At 54.4% G+C, this 24,576-nt stretch overlaps 1 protein-coding gene across 2 annotated transcripts in view; it reads left to right on the top strand.

Moving 5' to 3' along the window:
- Positions 1-18,377, top strand: part of LOC116955084 (putative E3 ubiquitin-protein ligase MGRN1) — a 54,109-nt gene extending 35,732 nt beyond the window's left edge. Inside the window, exons 10-19 of one of the 2 annotated variants that reach the window (XM_032976049.2) lie at positions 1,055-1,214; positions 2,198-2,298; positions 5,105-5,382; positions 6,027-6,132; positions 11,097-11,214; positions 11,367-11,530; positions 12,599-12,661; positions 13,676-13,709; positions 16,220-16,321; positions 18,225-18,377. In XM_032976049.2, the coding sequence (XP_032831940.2) occupies positions 1,055-1,214; positions 2,198-2,298; positions 5,105-5,382; positions 6,027-6,132; positions 11,097-11,214; positions 11,367-11,530; positions 12,599-12,661; positions 13,676-13,709; positions 16,220-16,321; positions 18,225-18,364 (1,266 nt within the window). In that variant the 3' untranslated portion in view covers positions 18,365-18,377. Of the gene's footprint in view, positions 1-1,054; positions 1,215-2,197; positions 2,299-5,104; positions 5,383-6,026; positions 6,133-11,096; positions 11,215-11,366; positions 11,531-12,598; positions 12,662-13,675; positions 13,710-16,216; positions 16,322-18,224 lie in introns of both variants that reach the window. The other variant, XM_032976048.2, reaches the window with a different exon arrangement.
- Positions 18,378-24,576: the final 6,199 nt, after the last annotated feature.

Below are 24,576 nucleotides of genomic sequence, written 5' to 3'. Positions count from 1 at the left end.
CACTCTGTCTCTCACCATCACTCTGTCTCTCTGTCTCTCACTCTGTCTCTCACCATCACTCTGTCTCTCACCATCACTCTGCCTCTCACCATTGCTCTGTCTCTCACTCTGTCTCTCACTCTGTCTCTCACTCTGTCTCTCACCATCACTCTGTCTCTCACTCTGTCTCTCACCATCTCTCTCACCATCACTCTGTCTCTCACTCTGTCTCTCTGTCTCTCACTCTGTCTCTCACCATCACTCTGTCTCTCACTCTGTCTCTCACTCTGTCTCTCACCATCACTCTGTCTCTCACTCTGTCTCTCACCATTGCTCTGTCTCTCACTCTGTCTCTCACCATCACTCTGTCTCTCACTCTGTCTCTCACCATCACTCTGTCTCTCACTCTGTCTCTCACCATCGCTCTGTCTCTCACTCTGTCTCTCACCATCACTCTGTCTCTCACTCTGTCTCTCACTCTGTCTCTCACCATCGCTCTGTCTCTCACTCTGTCTTTCACCATCACTCTGTCTCTCACTCTGTCTCTCACTCTGTCTCTCACCATCACTCTGTCTCTCACTCTGTATACTCTGTCTCTCACCATCACTCTATCTCTCACCATCACTCTGTTGCCCGTATTGAAACGGATGTACGCCGCATGGACCTGAACTAAATTTCCCTCTACAAGTAATACTGGGTAAACCGTATGGGTTGAGAGCTACGCCTCTGTACAGGGATATTTTTTTCCGCGGGTTTTCTCCCGGGTCCTCTGGCCTCCTCCCACTGATGAGCTTGACCGATAACGCCTTAATATACAGAGGACCCCCAGAGCTTGGGCAATTGTTGGCGCCGGCTACTGCCGCCGCCGCCTTCCGGCAAACGTCCGTGGGTCACACAGGTCACACAGGGGTGGGCCCACGACGCATAAAACAAGCGAGCACACCCCGGCCCCTTGCTTCACACGGAGCGAAACGCACATCGGCACCCGGGGACAGTTTTAAGCGTCGCCAAGTCAACCGTTGCCGATAGTTCACCGTGCGTGCGTGCGTCCGGGGGTTCCGGCTGGCGTGCGCAGAGCACGGAGGAGGACGGTGGCGACAACAGCGGCGAGTGTGTGGTGTGCCTCTCGGACGTGCGGGACACCATCATCCTGCCGTGCCGCCACCTCTGCCTCTGCAACGCCTGCGCCGACACCCTGCGCTACCAGGCCAACAACTGCCCCATTTGCCGGCTACGTAAGGAGGGGAACCCCCCCACCCCCCCCCCACCTCATCCTCCCCCCCTCGGTTGGGTGGGGGGGGGCTCACAAAGTGGAATCGCTTGGTGCAGTGTCCTTTGTTAAGTTATCAGAGGGGGAGGGCCCAGTTGTTGTTGCTGCTGCTGCTGCTGCTAACATTTGACCCAACGCTCTGTGTTGGCTACACTGTGGGTGGGTGGGTGGTTTGGAGCACTAAAGGCCACCAGGGGCCCGCCAGTGGCACACGTGCGCCTTGCAATGGTTAACGCTGGCATAGCGTCATAGAATCCGCCCCGTCACCCAACCCACAATGCACCGCACGAGGAGACGGCCGCCTATCTAGTCGCGCGCACAGTACACAGACAATGTATCTCTGTCATCCCTGTGTGTGTGTGTCCGCGTGTGTACCTGTGTGTTGTGGGGAGCGGTGGTGCAGCGGTTAGCGCTACGCTGCGCTACGAACCCGGCGACCCGAGTTCGATTCACGCTCACGGCCAACACCGGTGACGGTTATCTGAACCGGTCCTGGGCCTCCCCTGGGTCCACTCAGCCTCAAATGAGTACCTGGCGCGGTGTGTAGTAAACATCGCCACTGGGGAGACAAAAGCAGTCGGGCGTGGTGCTGGCCACCCACCCTCTCATGTGCCGGGCAGGCCTTCTTCAGTTCTCGCTAACAACACTTGCCCCGACAGTCTGTTAAGGCTACACGGGGGATCTTTGTGTGTTTCTGTATGTAGTTGTGTGTGTGTAGTGCAGCGGTTAGCATGCCGCCCTACGAACCCGGCGACGCGAGTTCGATCCCAGCTCACGGCCAAACACGTGCTTTTGTGTGCGAGTGTACACGTGTGTGTTTGTGCGTGTGTGTTTGTGCGCGTGTGTGTTTGTGCGTGTGTGTGTTTGTGCGCGTGTGTGTGTTTGTGCGCGTGTGTGTGTTTGTGCGTGTGTGTGTTTGTGCGTGTGTGTTTGTGTGCGTGTGTGCAGCGTTCCGGGCACTTTTACAGATCCGTGCCGTGCGTCGCAAGGTGGCTGCGGGGCCCTCCCCTGCCCCCCTCCTCGCCGCCCACACGTCCGACACCGAGGAGGTGACCCCGCGGGGCGGGGGCGGGGGCTGGGGTCATTTGGCCGCCGTGCCATTGCGGAATCCCCTCCCTCGGGCCACTGGGGAGAGTCTGAAGTCCGTTCCACGTTTTTAAATCGCGTCTTGAAAACTCGCCAGGCTTTCCCTGTAACTTAAGATTTTTTTTAAAAAAATGTCTCTTGTCTGATGCGATTACTCTGCAATTATTATTGGGGTACCACTACTACATTTTATGGTACAGTATATTTTTCAAGTAGTGGTACCCCAAACTTTCGCAGCTCATAAAAATTCTCTTTTCACACCATCAATAGGTAAACTCCCCCTTCCCCCCCCCGCACCAACTGGAATGTGCACCCGCATGTACACCACCTACTACACCGTTCATCGTGCTAAGTCGGCCAATCAAATGCTAATTTTTATGCTAATTCCTTTGTCAAGGCACCTTGTTTCCTTGCACACAGCTTAAAGGTCGCGGTCTGAGCTTGGCTGTGTTCACTCCAGCGCTGTCCTCGAGACAGTCTGGTCCCTTCACCTGATGAAGGCCGCTTGTGTTGTGGCCGAAACGTCGTGATTTTTTGTTATTTTATTTTCACCTACGTGACTTTACCGAATAGAACCAAAGAGTATGGATCCTTGCAGTCACGAAAGCTTCAAATCAATATTTAAGACGCTCTTTCACGCAGATGTCCAGCCGGGGCACTGGGTCAGAAAGTTAAAGCGGCAAACAAAAAACAAAACTAAAGGAGTACACAGTATAGGGAAGGTAATAATAATAATTTACGTTCATAAGGCACAATTCATCCAAGGATCTTCGGGGTAAATAAATATAATTCGTTCCGGAAACGTGCTCGTAATCCAAAAACACTCGTATAGCGAAGAAAATTTCCCCATAAGAAATAATGGAAACTCAGATGATTCGTTCCAGAACCCAAAAATACTGTACTCATATAAAAATTATTAATACAAAACACCTTTTAATATTTTTATTCTTTAAATTTAATATAAAGTAATCAAATTTATGAATTGCATTTAATCATGGCGGGTGTGAGGGAGATGAAAGAGAGGAGGAGGATGAGGGTTATTGTATAGGATGACTTTCACTTGCAGTACATTGACTCACACAGAGGCCCATATACTCGCACAGAAACGCATAGACTCACACAGAGACCCATAGACTCACACAGTGACCCATAGACTCACACAGAGACCCGTAGACTCACACAGAGACCCATAGACTCACACAGAGACCAATAGCCTCACACAGAGACCCGTAGACTCACTACAGAGACCAGTAGACTCACACAGAGACCCATAGACTCACACAGAGACCCATAGACTCACTACAGAGACCCATAGACTCACTACAGAGACCAATAGACTCACACAGAGACCCATAGACTCACTACAGAGACCCACAGACTCACACAGAGACCCACAGACTCACACAGAGACCCATAGACTCGCACAGAGACACATAGACTCACACAAAGACCCACAGACTCACACAGAGACCCGTAGACTCACACAGAGACCCATAGACTCACACAGAGACCCATAGACTCACACAGAGACCCGTAGACTCACACGGAGACCCATAGACTCACACAGAGACCTATATACTCACACAGAGACCCATAGAATCACACAGAGACATATAGACTCACACAGAGACATATAGACTCACACAGAGACACATAGACACACAGAGACCCATAGACTCACTACAGAGACCCATAGACTCACACAGAGACCCATAGACTCACTACAGAGACCCACAGACTCACACAGAGACCCACAGACTCACACAGAGACCCATAGACTCGCACAGAGACGCATAGACTCACACAAAGACCCACAGACTCACACAGAGACCCGTAGACTCACACAGAGACCTATAGACTCACACAGAGACCCATAGAATCACACAGAGACATATAGACTCACACAGAGACATATAGACTCACACAGAGACACATAGACACACAGAGACCCATAGACTCACTACAGAGACCCATAGACTCACACAGAGACCCATAGACTCACTACAGAGACCCACAGACTCACACAGAGACCCACAGACTCACACAGAGACCCATAGACTCGCACAGAGACGCATAGACTCACACAAAGACCCACAGACTCACACAGAGACCCGTAGACTCACACAGAGACCTATAGACTCACACAGAGACCCATAGAATCACACAGAGACATATAGACTCACACAGAGACACGTAGACACACACAGAGACCCATAGACTCACTACAGAGACCTATAGACTCACACAGAGACCCATAGACTCACACAGAGACTCATAGACTCACACAGAGACCCATATACTCACTACAGAGACCAATAGACTCACACAGAGACCCATGGACTCACACAGAGACCCGTAGACTCACACAGAGACCCATAGACTCGCACAGAGACCCACAGACTCGCACAGAGACCCACAGACTCACACAGAGACCCACTGACTCACACAGAGACCCATTGACTCACACAGAGACCCATAGACTCACACAGAGGCACATTGATTCACATTAGGACCCATAGACTCACACAGAGATGCATAGACTCACACAGAGACCCATAGACTCACACTAAGACCCACAGCTTGTTGTCCTTCCCCCGCAGCTGTGATTGGCACGGTTGCTACGTACAGCGCGAAAGTTAGCATACTGTACATACATAGATGATCGCGATGATGCTGCTGCTGCTGCTGCTGCTTCTGACGACGACGATGATGATGACTTCCTGCCCCCCGCCACCCACCTTCCCCCCTGCCCCCCCCCCCCCTCCCAAGTCGTCGGAGCCGCTGCCCCCGGGCTACGAGGCGGTCTCGCTGCTGGAGGCCCTGAACGGGCTGCCCCCGTTCGTCGCGAGCGCCCCGCCGCTTGCGCAGGGCGAGGAGCCGCCCCCGGCCCGGCAGCCGCCCCTCCCCTGTCACCGCGGCGACGGCCCCCACCCGCACGCCGTCGCCACGGCGCTGCGCTCGGTCGCCATGACGACGGCGACGGCCGGACCGCCACTGGGCGCCGATGACTTCACCGTGGAGCCCGACGTGAAGACGAACGGCGGAAAGTGAGCGAGCGAGACGGCGCACGGGGCCCTCCCCTAGGTCGACTCGGCCTCGAATGAGTGCCCGGCCGCGGTGTGTTAACATCGTCACTGTGTTGGCCACCCGCGCCGTTCGTGCGCCGTGCCTGCCTTCGTAGGCGCTCGCTATAGCAGCACTTGCTGTGAGCGAGCCAAGGTTGATGTTTGTCTGTGTGGGGAGCGGCGGCGCAGTGGTTAGCGCTGCGCTACGCTACGGCGACCCGAGTTTGGATTGCCGTTCCGAGACCAACAGACAGTGGCGACTGTCCGAACCGTTCCCGGGCCTACCCCTAAGGTCGACTCGGCCTTCGTCGAGGATCTGGTGCCGTGTGTAAACATCAACAGTGGCAGAGGCATACCACTCACATTTAGGGTATACAAATCTGTATGATGATGATGTTGATGATAATGACGACAATGATGATGTAGATGATGACGACGACAACGATGTTGATGACGAGGATGATGTTGATGACGATGACGATAATCCCGACGATGCCGACGACGATGATGATGATGATGACGATGTTGATGTTGACGATGATGTTGATGACGACGACGCCGACGTAGATGTTGATGATGACGACGATATTGATGATGATGATGTTGACGACGATGTTCGTTCACAGGTCCCATACCTCCTCGGTGCTGGACGGCGCCGTTCTGAACCGCATGGGCAGCCGCTCCCGCGGCAAGAAACCCAGCGCCTCCTCCGACGATGACTCCCACCCGCAGGCGAGAGCGCTACCGAGTCATCCTCATCGTCATAGCCGTCATCATCATCGGCAGCAGTGGCAGCGGCCGTGGCAGCCGTGAAAATATTCATCTGTAATTGGAGATTTCTGGGTTTAGGTCGCGTAAATATTCATGTTTTGAAGCTTCCGTCACTGCAGGAATCCACGCTCTTTGGCTCTGTCGGTGAAGTCACGTAGTGGGTAGAAAAATAAAATGTAAAAATAACAGATCGCAACGCAAGCAATCGTCATCAGGTGGGGGACAACCACGGCAACAACAAAAAAACCGGCGTGATCTATTATTTTTTCTACCTACGTGACTTTACCGAAAGAACCAAAGATTACGTAAACATGAATGTTTCGCTAAACCCGCCGCAGCCGATTTAGTAAGGTTTGTCACATAGACAAAACGTGCCAAGTCCTTACTAGTTAAGCACTAGGCGGTTGTGTGTTGGAGAGTAAAACCCCACTACAACATTTGCAATGATAGTGTAGTGTGTAGTGTATAGTAGTGTAGTGTATAGTGTAGTGTATAGTAGTGTAGTGTATAGTAGTGTGTAGTGTATAGTAGTGTAGTGTATAGTATAGTGTATAGTACAGTGAATAGTGCAGTGTATAATGTAGTGTATAGTGTAGTGTATAGTAGTGTAGTGTATAGTGCAGTGTATAGTGCAGTGTATAGTGCAGTGTATAGTGCAGTGTATAGTGTAGTGTATAATGTAGTGTATAGTGTAGTGTATAGTGCAGTGTTTAATGTAGTGTATAGTGTAGTGTATAGTGCAGTGTATAATGTAGTGTATAGTGTAGTGTATAGTGTAGTAAACCCACTACAACATTTACAATTCGAGTGCCGTGACGTTTTGCCGGTAAAAACAACAACAACCAGCAGCAGCAGCAGCAGCATCGACGACAGCCACAGAGTCGTAGAGAAAAATCCTCCTGCTGTTTCGGTCTTAAAGAGCGCTAAGGGTAGATGTGATGTCGTCGCTTGTCAGTCGGTCCGGTGCGAACACCAGCGACTGTGAGATGGGGATGGGGGTTTAACGTAGCCATACAAACTACAATGGGTATCTGTTATTAGTTGGGTTATTCACAGTTAATGACTCGTGCGTAATGTATGTACATTGTGTGTGTGTGTGTGTAAGTTACCGATGTTTGGGCCTAAAAGTAGTCTAAAAAAGGTGCCTCTCTGGCATCGTAGCAACGGCGTGCAGTCGTCACCAGGGGCGCCGAGCCGAGGCTCAGCGTTGCCGAGCGAAAGCCGGGAGAAAGAAGTGTTGTGGGGGCTTTTAGGAAGAGGTGGGGCCTTAAGGAAGAGGTGGGGGATTTAACAAAGAGGTGGGGACCTTCGAACGTCTCTCTGAAGAGTCGGTGTGGGTTGAACGCCGATGCTGCTGCTGCTGCTGCAAATGGGCAAATGTGCAGCAAAGGTGGGGCGACAGCGACGATGGTGATGATGATGATGGTGATGACGACGATGATGGTGACGATGATGGTGACGATGATGACAATGATGATAATGGTGACGACAGTGGTTGCCACGTTCTAGATGGCCACGGATAAAAGATGCTCAGATCTCACCTGGTTCAGTCTCTCACCTGGTTCAGTCTCTCACCTGGTTCAGTCTCTCACCTGGTTCAGACTCTCACCTGGTTCAGACCCTCACCTGGTTCAGACTCTCACCTGGTTCAGTCTCTCACCTGGTTCAGTCTCTCACCTGGTTCAGTCTCTCACCTGGTTCAGTCTCTCACCTGTCCAGACTCTCACCTGGTTCAGTCTCTCACCTGGTTCAGACCCTCACCTGGTTCAGTCTCTCACCTGGTTCAGGGTCTCACCTATCCAGACTCTCACCTGGTTCAGACCCTCACCTGATTCAGGCCTTCACCTGGTTCAGTATCCACCTGGTTCAAGGTCTCACCTGGTTCAGGCTCTCACCTGGTTCAGTCTCTCACCTGGTTCAGACTCTCACCTGGTTCAGGTTCTCACCTGGTTCAGTCTCTCACCTGGTCCAGGCTCTCACCTGGTTCAGTCTCTCACCTGGTTCAGTCTCTTACCTGGTTCAGACTCTCACCTGGTTCAGTCTCTCACCTGGTTCAGACTCTCACCTGGTTCAGCCTCACCTGGTTCAGACTCTCACCTGGTTCAGACTCTCACCTGGTTCAGGCCCTTACCTGGTTCAGACTCTCACCTGGTTCAGACTCTCACCTGGTTCAGGGTCTCACCTGGTTCAGCCTCTCACCTGGTTCAGACTCTCACCTGGTTCAGGGCCTCACCTGGTTCAGACTCTCACCTGGTTCAGGCTCTCACCTGGTTCAGTCTCTCACCTGGTTCAGACTCTCACCTGGTTCAGGGTCTCACCTGGTTCAGCCTCTCACCTGGTTCAGACTCTCACCTGGTTCAAGGCCTCACCTGGTTCAGACTCTCACCTGGTTCAGTCTCTCACCTGGTTCAGTCTCTCACCTGGTTCAGACTCTCACCTGGTTCAGACTCTCACCTGATTCAGACTCTCACCTGGTTCAGACTCTCACCTGGTTCAGTCTCTCACCTGGTTCAGTCTCTCACCTGGTTCAGGCCCTCACCTGGTTCAGACCCTCACCTGGTTCAGACTCTTACCTGGTTCAGCCTCTCACCTGGTTCAGGGTCTCACCTGGTTCAGGCCCTTACCTGGTTCAGACTCTCACCTGGTTCAGACTCTCACCTGGTTCAGGGTCTCACCTGGTTCAGGCTCTTACCTGGTTCAGCCTCTCACCTGGTTCCATCTCTCACCTGGTTCAGACTCTCACCTGGTTCAGTCTCTCACCTGGTTCAGACTCTCACCTGGTTCAGCCTCTCACCTGGTCCAGTCTCTCACCTGGTTCAGCCTCTCACCTGGTTCAGCCTCTCACCTGGTTCAGACTCTCACCTGGTTCAGACTCTCACCTGGTTCAGTCTCTCACCTGGTTCAGTCACTCACCTGGTTCAGCCTCTCACCTGGTTCAGACTCTCACCTGGTTCAGGGCCTCACCTGGTTCAGTCTCTCACCTGGTTCAGTCACTCACCTGGTTCAGCCTCTCACCTGGTTCAGACTCTCACCTGGTTCAGGGCCTCACCTGGTTCAGTCTCTCACCTGGTTCAGACCCTCACCTGGTTCAGCCTCACCTGGTTCAGACTCTCACCTGGTTCAGCCTCACCTGGTTCAGACTCTCACCTGGTTCAGACTCTCACCTGGTTCAGGCCCTTACCTGGTTCAGACTCTCACCTGGTTCAGACTCTCACCTGGTTCAGGGTCTCACCTGGTTCAGCCTCTCACCTGGTTCAGACTCTCACCTGGTTCAGGGCCTCACCTGGTTCAGACTCTCACCTGGTTCAGGCTCTCACCTGGTTCAGTCTCTCACCTGGTTCAGACTCTCACCTGGTTCAGGGTCTCACCTGGTTCAGCCTCTCACCTGGTTCAGACTCTCACCTGGTTCAAGGCCTCACCTGGTTCAGACTCTCACCTGGTTCAGTCTCTCACCTGGTTCAGTCTCTCACCTGGTTCAGACTCTCACCTGGTTCAGACTCTCACCTGATTCAGACTCTCACCTGGTTCAGACTCTCACCTGGTTCAGTCTCTCACCTGGTTCAGTCTCTCACCTGGTTCAGGCTCTCACCTGGTTCAGACCCTCACCTGGTTCAGACTCTTACCTGGTTCAGCCTCTCACCTGGTTCAGGGTCTCACCTGGTTCAGGCCCTTACCTGGTTCAGACTCTCACCTGGTTCAGACTCTCACCTGGTTCAGGGTCTCACCTGGTTCAGGCTCTTACCTGGTTCAGCCTCTCACCTGGTTCCATCTCTCACCTGGTTCAGACTCTCACCTGGTTCAGTCTCTCACCTGGTTCAGACTCTCACCTGGTTCAGCCTCTCACCTGGTCCAGTCTCTCACCTGGTTCAGCCTCTCACCTGGTTCAGCCTCTCACCTGGTTCAGACTCTCACCTGGTTCAGACTCTCACCTGGTTCAGTCTCTCACCTGGTTCAGTCACTCACCTGGTTCAGCCTCTCACCTGGTTCAGACTCTCACCTGGTTCAGGGCCTCACCTGGTTCAGTCTCTCACCTGGTTCAGTCACTCACCTGGTTCAGCCTCTCACCTGGTTCAGACTCTCACCTGGTTCAGGGCCTCACCTGGTTCAGTCTCTCACCTGGTTCAGACCCTCACCTGGTTCAGCCTCACCTGGTTCAGACTCTCACCTGGTTCAGACTCTCACCTGGTTCAGTCTCTCACCTGGTTCAGTCTCTCACCTGGTTCAGACTCTCACCTGGTTCAGCCTCACCTAGTTCAGACTCTCACCTGGTTCAGCCTCTCACCTGGTTCAGACTCTCACCTGGTTCAGACTCTCACCTGGTTCAGGGCCTCACCTGGTTCAGACTCTCACCTGGTTCAGACTCTCACCTGGTTCAGGGCCTCACCTGGTTCAGTCTCTCACCTGGTTCAGTCACTCACCTGGTTCAGCCTCTCACCTGGTTCAGACTCTCACCTGGTTCAGTCTCTCACCTGGATCAGCCTCTCACCTGGTTCAGTCTCTCACCTGGTTCAGTCTCTCACCTGGTTCAGGCCGTCACCTGTCCAGACTCTCACCTTGTTCAGCCCCTCACCTGGTTCAGTCTCTCACCTGGTTCAGTCTCTCACCTGGTTCAGATTCTCACCTGGTTCAGCCTCTCACATGGTTCAGTCTCTCACCTGGTCCAGCCTCTCACCTGGTTCAGCCTCTCACCTGGATCAGATTCACATGCGAGGGACTTGGAGCTCAGTCTCCACGCCCTCGCGAGTCTCGTCGATCGAACCTCGCGTCCCGATCAGCGCAGTAATGCGCGCTCGTTACAAATCGCGTTCATCGTCGTCGTCGTTGTGATCATCGTCATCTGCGCGGGCGTTAAGTTTGCTCGAGGGCGGCTTGGCTCGCCCGCCCTCACCCCGCCGCCGCCTCCGCCGCCGCCGTGCCCGCTGCAGATCTCCGTGTTGTCGGTGGCCGGAGAACTGCTGGCGCTGCCCATGCCGTGCGGCGTGGAAAACTCGGCCTACTCCGCCACCTCGTCGTCTGCCTCCTCCACCGTCTCGTCCCCCGAGGGTAACTCGAACAGCGCCCCCCCCCCCCAACCCCACCCGACCCGACCCACCCACCCCTGCCCCCCACCCCCCCACTACTGCGACCCCCTCTGGCCCGGACGGCGTCAAGGGAACCCGTTGACGCTGTTGTTTTGCTTCCCATCGGCTGCCCAGTGGAGCCGATGAGCAGCAGCAGCAGCGGCGCCGGCGGCGGCGCTGGCGGAGGCTCCAGCGGCGCCCGCTCCTCAATGTCCGTCGCGTCCTCAACCAGCGGCGCCTCGCACGAGGCCGACGGAGCGGGCGACGTCAACGGGGAGAGCCCCACGGGCGGCGAGCCGGTGAGATGCGGGTGCCAGCGTGCGGGTTACAGAGCGGGAGGGTCACTGTGCCAGTGTGCGGGTTACAGAGCGGGAGGGTCACTGTGCCAGCGTGCGGGTTACAGAGCGGGAGGGTCACTGTGCCAGCGTGTGGGTTACAGAGCGGGAGGGTCACTGTGCCAGTGTGCGGGTTACAGTGCAGGAGGGTCACTGTACCAGTGTGCGGGTTACAGTGCAGGAGGGTCACTGTACCAGTGTGTGGGTTACAGAGCGGGAGGGTCACTGTGCCAGCGTGCGGGTTACAGAGCGGGAGGGTCACTGTGCCAGCGTGTGGGTTACAGTGCAGGAGGGTCACTGTGCCAGTGTGTGGGTTACAGAGCGGGAGGGTGACCGTACCAGCGTGTGGGTTACAGTGCAGGAGGATCACTGTACCAGTGTGTGTGTTACAGTCCAGGAGGGTCACTGTACCAGCGTGTGGGTTACAGAGCAGGAGGGTCACTGTACCAGTGTGTGGGTTACAGTGCAGGGGGGTCACTGTACCAGCGTGTGGGTTACAGTGCAGGAGGGTCACTGTACCAGCGTGTGGGTTACAGTGCAGGAGGGTGACTGTACCAGCGTGTGTGTGTTACAGTGCAGGAGGGTCACTGTACCAGTGTGTGGGTTACAGTGCAGGAGGGTCACTGTACCAGCGTGCGGGTTACAGTGCAGGAGGGTGACTGTACCAGTGTGTGGGTTACAGTGCAGGAGGGTCACTGTACCAGTGTGTGGGTTACAGAGCAGGAGGGTCACTGTACCAGTGTGTGTGTGTGTGTTACAGTGCAGGAGGGTCACTGTACCAGCGTGTGGGTTACAGTGCAGGAGGGTCACTGTACCAGCGTGTGGGTTACAGTGCAGGAGGGTCACTGTACCAGTGTGTGGGTTACAGTGCAGGAAGGTCACTATACCAGCGTGCGGGTTACAGTGCAGGAGGGTCACTGTACCAGTGTGTGGGTTACAGTGCAGGAGGGTGACTGTACCAGTGTGTGGGTTACGGAGCGGGCGAGTGACGGTGTTGGTGAGCTACAGTGTGAGCGATGCGCCTCGTTGCAGACGGCGGAGGGGCTCGGCGTCGGCTCCTTCCTGCCGGGCTCGCTGGGCACGCGCGACCTGGAGGTGAATTCACCGCCCCCCACACCACCACCACCCCCCTCCCCCAGCCCAACCGCACTGCCACCCATCCCACGCGACGTTCGCAACGCTCGCGAATCGGCAATCGGCAATTGACGGCGACGCGGGTTGACAGTGCGTCATATTTACATTATGAGACCTCCTTTGCCAGTAACATGATATAGTAATAGGCTTTACCCTTTTAACTGGCACAAAAACTGACACCTTTATTCAAGGCATCATGTTTGCAATAACCACAACACAAGCAGTCAAAATGCAAAGAAAAAAGACAACTCTGATAATAATATGCACTGTTTAAAGGGTAAAACCTATTCCTATATCTTGTTACTGGCAAAGGAGGTCTCATAATGTAAATGCTCACCCCGAGCCCTCAATACTCTGATAGTGCGCTGTTTTTGAGTTGTACGCCTTTTGGCGTCTTCTGGTCCAACACCAGTGGAGACTAGGCTCTAAGAAAAGCCGTCTCGGGTGTGGACCAATCAAATTCAAGGACAGTGCATATCATTATCAGAGTTGTCTTTTTTGTTTGCATTTTGACTGCTTGTGTTGTGGTTATTGCAGACATGATGCCTTGAATAAAGGTGTCAGTTTTTGTGCCAGTTAAAAGGGTAAAACCTATTCCTAATGCGTCATTATCAGCGTTTTTTTTGTTTTGCATTTTGACCACAGTTATTGTGGTTGATGCAGTAAACATGATTCCTCGTTAAAAAGGTTTAAATTTTGTTGCCAGAAAAAAGGGGAAAATCCCTATTATTATTATTATATGTTGGCACTGGCAAAGGAGGACTAACGATGAATGTAAGTAACCGACACGTCACGGTGTTTTCCCGTCGGATCGTAAACCGCGGAATTGTTGCCATTTTCCGAGCCGATCGCGGTGCCACCACCGCCCCCCCCCCCGTCGTCCCATGACCCCGGGTTCCGTGTCGCCCCGCCCTCCCCGACGTTTCGCATCCCTCCCGCCCTCCCCCCCCGCCCCCCCCCCCCCCAACTCCGCAGGGGAACGTTGTGGAAGTGGACTCGAGCGGAGAGGGTGAGTGGCGGCGATTTCCTGGATCCCGTGTGTGCGTGTGGTTGTCTCCGCGGGGCCCCTGGCACCGCATCGCACGGGTGACCTTCCAGATGGGCATCTCCGCGCTTCCGCGGCCCCCCCGCAGCGCCGACTGGTTGCAATTCCACGTTCTTACGGCGAGGGGAGGGGAGGACGAGTCTATCCGTAGGTCAACCGCTGTCGGCTTACCCGCTGAGGTGCTCGCCACAAATGAAACCTCGGCTGAATCTCGTCAAGGAGCCTAAAACCCATCGTCACGCAAACTCCGGCCATCCCCACCAGCGGCTTTTCGGCCGCCCATCGAACAAAGAGGGCGGACGCCGCATCGCCGCGGCGCTTTCAAATTGCGCTTCTGCGGCCGTCTGGAACGCTCTTGCTTCCGATATTAGGGAGCCATGCGCTTTTAAATCATCATCAAAACTAATTTTTTTTTTCTAAATAGCTTTTGTGTTTAGTTTGTTGTCCTTCCCCCACAAAGTCAAAGATCCCCCGTATAGTCATGGAAGACTGCAGGGGCAAGTGCTGTTAAGCGAGCAGCACCGGTGAAGGCCGGCACGGCATCACGAAGGGGTTGGGTGGCCAACACCACGCCTCCGCCCGCCTTTGTTTTCCCCCAGTGGCGATGCTTACACATCGCGCCAGGTACTCATTTTGAGGCTGAGTCGACCTAGGGGAGGCCCAGGACCGGTTCAGATAATCGTCACCACCGGTGTTGGCCGTGAGCGGGACTCGAACCCGAGTCGCCAGGTTCTCGTAGCACAGCGTAGCGCTAACCGCTACACCACATACATAATACGTGTACGTACGTTGAACTTCTTAACGTACCGCACGTAGACAACCGTGCTAATCGGAGGTGCAGGGGAAGGACAACAAGCTAACACACGCACAAAGCAGTTCCAAGCAAATGGGTTTTCAATTTAGAATCTACGCGCAACGTGTTGGTATCCATATGCTTAGTTCTTTCGGTAAAGTCACGTTGAAGGGAAACAACAAAACAATAAAATATATATAAAAAACAATAAAAATTCCCACGACATTTCGACCATAACACAAACGGTCGTCTTCAGGTGTGTTGGTTTGCATAAATTTATTTTTAAACGGCGCATTTATTTATTTATAAAAAACGTTAGCGCCACGCGCAGCGATTTGGCAGTTTATTTAGGACTAGTCCATCTATATTCTGAAAAGAGGAGGGGGGAGACGAATTTTTTTTATAATGTATGCTGTCTGAAAGCCACTGTAAGAGTGAACAATCAATTAAGACCCGAAATGGTTAATCAAATCTTTCCAATGATTGCTAAGATAGAATCCATCTTCTCGGTTGAAATTGTCGAGTTGGCGTTTGCTGTTGCGGGTAGTGACCTATCTCTCGCGCTTCAGGGGTTGTCAAGTTCATTTTGGTGAACCGGGGTGAGAACTGAAGAGACCCAGGATGAGTCTCATTCGCAAGAGTGACCTGGGCGTGTGTGCTGCGTGCATGCTTGTGGTTGCGCGTGTGTTTGGCATGTTCGTGAGGAGCGGTAGCGTAGTGGTTAGAGCACGGCGCTACGTAGGCCTCGGCAAGGTAAGGTAAAAGGTCAAAAGGTCAAAAGCAACGAGCCTACGTTTACCCTACCTTTTACCCTTACCCCATACAAATTAGCCGATTACAGGGTAATTACTGGGGTACCACTACACATGAACAAGGTCTATAACAGGTAAATGCTAGGTAGAGCGCTTTATTCGTATTGAACAATCTCGATTCCAATTTTAAATGGAGGCCGCGAACTACGCCACGGAGCTTTTAGCGAGCGGTAAACAAGGCGTTAACGGTAAACGGGGCGTTTACGGTAAACGGGGCGTTTACGGTAAACGGGGCGTTTACGGTAAACGGGGCGTTTACGGTAAACGGGGCGTTTACGGTAAACGGGGCGTTAACGGTAAACGGGGCGTTTACGGTAAACGGGGCGTTTACGGTAAACGGGGCGTTTACGGTAAACGGGGCGTTAACGGTAAACGGGGCGTTTACGGTAAACGGGGCGTTAACGGTAAACGGGGCGTTTACGGTAAACGGGGCGTTTACCGGATAATACTTCGCGCTACCTTTACCCTACCGGGTAATTATTCCACGCTACCTTTACCCTACCCTTTACCTTACCCCTTGGCATGTCAACAACTTTACCCTTTTACCTGGTAAAAATGGTAAATTACCTTACCTTGCGAGGCCTAGCGCTACGAACCTTGGGAGACCCGAGTTCAATCCCCGCTCACGGTCAATAACAGTGGAGAATATTTTGACCGGGCCCCGGGGGCCTCCCTTAGGTTGCGGCAGCCTCGAAGTAGTCCCTGGTGCGGTGTGTAAAGCATCAGCGCAGGGGAGACAAAGGCGGCCGGGCGTGGTGCTGGCCACCCTCGTGTGCCGTGCCGGCCTTCATGGGCGATGCTCGCGAACAGCACTTGCCCCAACGGTCTGTTAGAAGGCTACCCGGGGGACCTTTGTCTTTTATAAGCAGTGCTGCTGGAGGCGGGAGGCGGAAGCGCTGCGCTGTACGAGGTGGACAACGAGTCGCCCGCACTACGGGCGGAGCTGGTGGACAACGTCGCTTGCCTGCCAGGTGCGTGTGTGTGTGTGTGGGGCAGTTGCCACACGCTCCGACACACCACAACAACAACAGCAGCAACAACAACAACAACAACCGCCGTTCACCACTAAGTGGCGGTGATGTCACAACAGCGCTGGTGCCGTGCACTTTAAAAGGATGAAACTTTTTTTTGTTACACGCTTTCATTTTAACTCGCTCTGTCTGCTGTTGTCGTTGTTGTTGTATCCTCAAATCTTGTAACTCAATTGTAACCCACTTCCCAATGTGGTATCGACTGCAAACTTGGTATACTTATGGCATACTGATGACAATACTATATCCTATCATAAAAAATATATGTACATTTTTAAACATTTTTTTCTATGTTATGTTTCGGCTTGCCTCTAATTGTCCACTGTCAACTGACGTTTATCTGTAATTGGCCACGGTCCCTTACGTTATGGCAAGCTTCGGGGCCACTTCCTGGATTCGTGGAGTTCTGCCACTACTAGTACACTTCATAAAAGCGTGTTTAAAAAAAAGGTTTTTATATATACTTATTTACTTTACCAGGTGTTAGGCCCCCCACGGAGCTATGTAGCTTTTTCTTTTTCAGAAGCGACCGCCCCTGGCTTATCACAACACACGATCGCTCAACGAAGTTGGCTTCTTATCGTCATCGCGTGGGAATGTATAGCCGCGGCCAAATATGCGTGACCTTGATTCTAAGTGCGGAGGGGGAAAAACCGGAGGACCCGGAGAAAAATCCAACGCGGCCGCGGGGAGAGAGAGACGCGCAAACTCCGCATATACAGCAGGCATCAGGGCCGGGATGGAACCCGCGACCTCCTGCATACCAGGCGGGAAGGAGGTCACGGGACGCACCCAGCGGGTGCCATGGGTTCACTTGAAGCAGAAATCTGCATTTGGACTGGAGGAATCGCACGAGCACGAAAGCTCTTTTTCACAGATGTTCAGTCGGGGTGGCAAATGCACCACCTGTGGTCCCCGTAGAGCAGCACCGGCCGTGTGTGTTTCTCCAACACCAACACAACCGCCATTCGCCACTGTGCCAGGCCAGGTGCGCCATGAGGCCACGTGAAGTGTCGAAGGCTCGCTGACAGGAGGTCACGGGACAGACCCAGGTGCCATGGGTTGGCTGACTGAGATGACTGGCAGATGCACCAACTCTGTACCCCCTACTTTGCCAAGTTGCTGCATTTTAGCAGCCCGGTTCTCCGCTCGTTGTTGTGAGCGTCACTCCTCTCTGCCCTCCGTTGTTGTTTGAGGGCGACTGCCTCCCCACCGCCCAGTAGCGTCCTTCACAAGCCTCCTTCTCCACAGAGGCTGATCATGACACCGCTGGTACCAGTCATTGGCAAGTCCACTTAGCTCCATATCCTCCCGTACCACGTCACTCCATCTCGTCTCCAGCCCGTGCCGTGCCCGTTTAGCCTCGTCTGTTCGGCCAAACAGAAACTGCTTGGCCATGCATTGGCAGGGCATGCGGGCTACATGACCCAGCCAATGCAGCCTCGCCTGCCGGAGGAGCTCACTGATTGGAATATGTCCAGATCTCTCAAGCCATTTGTGAGCTCGCACAATCCAGCCTGGTTAAACCCAGGGGTAGGCCAGCCTGAATGAACCGGCGAAGATGTTCCATTGGAGGGCTCCACGTTTTTCCGACGCACACAAAGATCCCCCATATAGCCCTAACCAGGTGGTGATGCATCTATCAGTCATCTGAGTCAGCAACCCATGGCACCTGAGTCTGTCCCGTCACCTCCTGCCAGCGGCGAGCATTCCGCACGTCACGTGATATCCTCAAAGTGCACCTAGCCTGGCACGAGCACTGCGGTGACGTCACCGTCACTTCGTGGCTACTGCCACCTGTTGTTGCTGTTGACGATGTTGTTGTTGTTGTTGTGTCTCTCAGGGTCTCTGCTTTGCCCGGAGGCCATGGAGGGAACGGTGGCGGTGGCGATGGTGGCAGTGGGCGGAGTCCCAACCACCGGCCCCTCGGCCTGCGGGGACGGAGAGTCTGGACAACTCCTCACCGGGCCCATGGCTGTCTGAGCCACACCGGGGTGGGGGGGGGGGGGGTTGGGTCACACGGGGGTCACGCGGGGGTCACACGGGGGTCATGCGGGGTTACACGGGGGTCACGCGGGGGTCACGCGGGGTCACACGGGTGTCGCACGTACCCCATTTCCACTGCCACATCCGAGCCGAGCCAGCGCGGGACGCTCACGGTCCGGGTGGTTGGGGGGGGGGGGGTGGGGGGCTCGTCAAAGTGTAAGGGGGGTGAGGGGGGGGCCCCCACCACCGCCTTGGTGGCCAAATCGATCGGCCGAGCGGGTCGGCCAGCGGCGGCCGCAGCGCCAATCCGCCCGCCGGCAGCCGCCCATACCCCCACTTGGCCCGCCCGCTCGCCCACATCCCGGCTCGCTCGCTCTCCTCTCTCTCCTCGCTGCGGCCTCCACAAGTCCCCTCGTCTTCCAGACGCCGCACGCTCCCAAATCCCGCTGCCGGACCCCTCGCCTCCCTCGCCGGGAACACCGCCGTCACGGTGGAACACCGCCGTCACGGTGGAACACCGCCGTCACGGTGAAACACCGCCGTCACGGTGAAACACCGCCGTCACGGTGGAACACCGCCGTCACGGTGGAACACCGCCGTCACGGTGGAACACCGCCGTCACGGTGGAACACCGCCGTCACGGTGGAACACCGCCATCACGGTGGAACACCGCCGTCACGGTGGAACACCGCCGTCACGGTGGAACACCGCCGTCACGGTGAAACACCGCCGTCACGGTGGAACACCGCCGTCACGGTGGAACACCGCCGTCACGGTGGAACACCGCCGTCACGGTGGAACACCGCCGTCACGGTGGAACACCGCCGTCACGGTGGAACACCGCCGTCACGGTGGAACACCGCCGTCACGGTGGAACACCGCCGTCACGGTGGAACACCGCCGTCACGGCGCCCGAGCCCGGTGCAGCCATCGCTCCACTGCTGGCTCACGGTGCAGTCCGGCCTCGGGTCAATCTCGGGATCGCGCTCAGATCCTGGGAGTCACCCCTGGCTGCCTCCCCCCTCTCATCTCACTCCACTCCCCTCCACGCTCTCTCCTGCCTCTCATCTCACTCCACTCCCCTCCACTCACTCCCCTACCTCTCCCTTCTCATCTCACTCCACTCCCCTCCACACTCTCTCCTGCCTCTCATCTCACTCCACTCCCCTCCACTCACTCCCCTACCTCTCCCTTCTCATCTCACTCCACTCCCCTCCACACTCTCTCCTGCCTCTCATCTCACTCCACTCCCCTCCATGCACTCTCCTACCTCTCCCTTCTCATCTCACTCCACTCCCCACCCACTCACTCTCCTACCTCTCCCCTCTCATCTCACTCCACTCCCCACTCACTCTCCTGCCTCTCCCCTCTCATCTCACTCCACTCCCCTCCACCACACTCCCCCCACCTCTCTCCGCCTTCTCATCTCGCCCTAACCCGTCCCAACTTCTCACCTTCCTGCGCTCCGCCCACGACGACCCACCGTCACCGCGCCTCTCCTTCCCGACTGCGTCGCCCAAGGGCGCCCTCCCTTCGCCCCCTACCCCATCGCTAGTTCGCCGCCGGATGTCCGTCGTTCTGCGCCACGGTCGTCGGTAGCCCCGGGCTGTAAATATCCTTGCCGCGACGTCTCGCGAGTGTCTCCCTCTTGGCACCGACTCCCATCACATGGTTCCTGTTGTTGCCCACCTTTGTTCAGTGCCGCTGTCTGTTCCAGGTATTTTGTTGTCCGTTGGAATGCCGATCCGAAGTGGATTATCCCAGGGTAAACCGGCCTATAAAACTCGGAAGCGACCTGGCCGACAAATGATAGCTCAACGAAGGGGCTTATCGCACGGGCTTTTATAGCAGCCAAATACTCTAAACGCACGGCGATTATAAATGTTGGGGGGTAAAAACTGGAGGACACGGGGGGGGAGAGAGAGAGAGACGCAAACTCATTATATACGGCAGGCATCGTCAGGGTCGGGATCGAACCCGCGATCTCCTGCACACCAGGCGAGGTAGTTAACATTTCCTAGCCATCGTGATGATGATGATTGAGAGAGAGAGAGACACGCAAACTCCAAATACACAGCAGCAGGCATCGTCAGGGTCGGGATCGAACCCGCGACCTCCTGTATACCGGGCGAGGTAGTTAACATCTCCTAGCCACCGTGATGATGATGAGAGAGAGACACGCAAACTCCAAATATACAACAGGTGTCAGGGTTGGGATCGAATCCACGACATCCTGCATACCAGGCGAGGTAGTCACCACCACTACACTCACCACTAGTACACTCACCACTAGTACACTCACCACCAGTACACTCACCACCACTACACTCACCACTAGTACACTCACCACTAGTACACTCACCACTACTACACTCACCACTACACTCACAACTACACTCACCACTAGTACACTCACCACTAGTACACTCACCACTAGTGCACTCACCACTAGTACACTCACCACCACTACACTCACCACTAGTACACTCACCACTAGTACACTCACCACTAGTACACTCATCACTAGTACACTCACTTCTACACTCACCACTAGTACACTCACTACTAGTACATTAACCACTACACTCACCACTAGTACACTCACCACTAGTACACTCACCACTACACTCACCACTAGTACACTCACCACTACACTCACCACTAGTACACTCACCACTAGTACACTCACCACTAGTACACTCACCACCACTACACTCACCACCAGTACACTCATCACCAGTACACTCATCACTAGTACACTCACCACTAGTACACTCACCACTAGTACACTCACCACTACACTCACCACTAGTGCACTCACTACTACACTCACCACTAGTACACTCACCACTAGTACACTCACCACTACATAGCCGTCAACCCCTTATCAGTGCCCTACCTTGCTACAGACCAATTCAGACCTCATTGCTCATTCCGTGCCCCTTACAAAGTCCCATCACAAGGGAGAAACGCAAACAAATAGATTATTTTTTTTTATTGCCCGTATTAAAAACGGTTGTACGCCGTATGGAGCTGAACACTAAATTTTCCCTGCACAAGTGAATACGGGACTTGGGGCTTAAAGCGTGTGGGTATTTTAGACTTCGCCTTCTCTCCCGCCCGCTTGCCGAGCTGCTGCTGCTGTTGTTGCAATTAACACTTAACGAGGTGTTGGGCAGATGAAGGACGAAATCCACAAGAGCCGCAGGGCTTCTGATTCTCCACACATCCACGGCTCCTGTGATGTTAAGGCGGTGTCTGTGTGTGGGGGGGGGGGAGTGGTAGTGTAGTGGTTAGCGCAACGATTCCCCGCTCACGGCCAACAACCAGTGACGATTATCTGAACCGGTCCTGGGCCTCGCCTAGGTCGACTTCAGCCTCAAATGAGTACCCGGTGCGGTGTGTAGTAAACATCGCCACTGGGGAGAGACAAAGGCGGCCGGGCGTGGTGCTGGCCACCCAAACCCCCTCGCGTGCCGTTCCGGCCTTCATAGGTGCTCGATTACAGCACTTGCCCCTGCAGTCTGTTACAGGCTACACGGGGGGTCTTTGTGGGGGAGTGGTAGCGTAGTGGTTAGCACAGCGATTCCCGCTCACGGCCAACAACCAGTGACGATACTCATCTGAACCGGTCCGAGGTCGAGTCGGGCCTCAAATGAGTTACCTGGTTGGCTGCGTGTCAAAACATCGCCGCCGGGGAGACAAAGGCGGCCGGGCGCGGTGCTGGCCACCGGCACCCCCACCTCCGTGTGGCGTGCCGGCCTTCACAGGCGCTCACTCGCCAGCAGCGCCTGCCGCAACAACAATCCGGTCACACTGCTGCACGGGGATCTTAGTCGCAGGGGAGCCGGTAGCGTGCGGTGGGTGGGCGGGCTAGCGCGTCTGGGCCGACGAAGTCCCCGGCGGTCTCAGCTCCACGCGGGGTTCCACCAACGCCAGCGGCGATCATCTGGACCGGTCCTGGGGGGGGGGGTCCTCCACCACTCTGCCTCGAATGAGCCCCTGGTGCGGCGCGTTGGAGCGTCGCCACTGGGGGGGGGGGAGACAAAGGCGGCCGGGCCGCGGTGGTGGACAAACAACTTGAAGCACTCCGTGGTGCGTGTCCGTGCCGGCGTTCGCGGGCGCCGCTCCGCTAGCAGCACTTGCCCCAACAGTCTGTTCAGGAGCTACGGGGGGCGCTGTGCCCGGATGAAGCTCGTGCGGGGCCCGTGGCATATGTTGTAACGGGGCCCTCAATTTACAAAAAAAAACATGAACGTTAAAAGACATTTTTAACTCGCATAGTAAAGTAATTGTATGTATATATTTTTTTTTCATCATTTGCTGCAAAGCCAGATAATACAATAAATCGCCAAGCTTAAACACCCCGGTCGTTCGTAGCAGTCGAAGGGCGGTATAGTACTATAGTGATAGAGCAAGTTGCAGGATCACCGAATCTGAATTGATGGCTTGGGATCATTTAGAGCGGGGCCCCGTCGCTACATTTGAATCGTTTGGCGGTGACCCCCGGGGGGTGCCAAAACCTCCCTAACTCCGAAACAAGAAGGCCTATGAAAGACGGGGAGATGTCACCGAGCCCGATACGCAACGCCAAATACGTGAATAAAAAAAAACACAACGCAAAACACCCGTAAACAAGGGGGGGCTGCTGAGGATTTGTGCGTGGCAACGGCTGTTTATCGCTTGTTTTGAAAGTACATCGGGATGCTGGTCCGGTCGTTCCCCGGCGCGTTCTGCTTATCACGGGGGGGGGGGCGGCGGCCACCCCCCCCCCCCTCCCCCCTTGTCTTTGTGAGCGAGACCACTCGGAGGCAATGGTGCACCGGGGGATCTCTTGGTACGGACGGCGGTCACGGTCTTGCTGGCGGGATCGACATCGTCCTCGCTCCCAGCGTCGCCCTCCGGCAGGACAGGGTGGTGGTACCAGCGATGCCCCCAGAAGAAGAAGAAGAAGAAAAAAAACCTTAAACTATGCCACCAATATTTTTGCGGTGACCCGGACTAACGCCAATCGATTCATTTGCAGATATTTTAGCTGCTAGCATCATCCGGCAGTGATACGTGGGAGCGGGAAATCTGTCTTTCTGTGGGGTGTGTTCAAACTTTAAATGTTGTACTCCAATCCTTCACCTCTTTAAAAAAACTATATTATATATAACATACAACGTGTACACCAGTGGGGGATTAGATTTTAACGTATGTCAATTAAGGTGACGCGCGCACGTGATGATGATGGTGTCGATGGTCACTGGCTCGCTGTCGCCTGTTTGGGAGATTTAAAAATGTCGAAAAGATGGAACTGTTTGCGAGAATATTTATTTGGTGTAAGACGATGACTTAATCATAATAATAATAATACCTTGAAATAATCTTGATGATTATAATTACGCGTTTGTACACTTTTAAATGTGTGTGTCATTGTTACGTATGGTGGTGGTGGTGGTGGTAGGGGGAGCGGTGGCGCAGTGGTGAGGCTCATGTTTGATTCGATTTACGCGGCAGAGCCGAGGTTCGGCTCTGCCCCATTCGCGACCGAACGCCGGTTGACGAATGCCTTCTCGTTGTGTGCGGTAGTAGAAGTTCGCGGTGGTTGGTGGTGGCGGTGGTTGGTTGTGGTTGGTGGTAGATGCGTTCTGAATGGAGAAATAAGGCGCACGAAGCGAAACCGCACGAGGAGACGGCTGCATGCCGAGTAGGGCAAACAGTCGGCGCAGTACACACACACAGTACACACACACGCACGCTGTACATACAGTACACACACAGTACATACACGCTGTACATACATACAGCACACACAGTACACACACGCTGTACATACATACAGTACACACACTACATACACACAGTACACACACAGTACATACACGCTGTACATTCACACAGTACACACACTGTACATGCATACAGTACACACCCGCTGTACATACACAGTACACACGCAGTATATACACACAGTACACACACGCACGCTGTAATACAGTACACACACAGTACATACACAGTGCATACACGCTGTGCACACATACAGTACACACGCTGTAATACACACAGTACACACACGCTATACATACAGTACACAGTACACGCACGCTGTACATACAGTACACACGCACGCTGTACATACAGTACACAGTACGCACAGTACATAAGTACATACACAGTACATACTGTACATGCATACAGTGTACATACTGTACATGCATACA

This window comes from Petromyzon marinus, chromosome 58 (assembly GCF_048934315.1).
Source record: "Petromyzon marinus isolate PM22_M1 ecotype Great Lakes invasive population chromosome 58, UKy_Petmar_22M1.pri1.0, whole genome shotgun sequence".
Lineage (NCBI taxonomy): Eukaryota > Metazoa > Chordata > Hyperoartia > Petromyzontiformes > Petromyzontidae > Petromyzon > Petromyzon marinus.
Note: the sequence above shows the minus strand (reverse complement) of the source record. Positions and strands in the feature narration are given on the sequence as shown.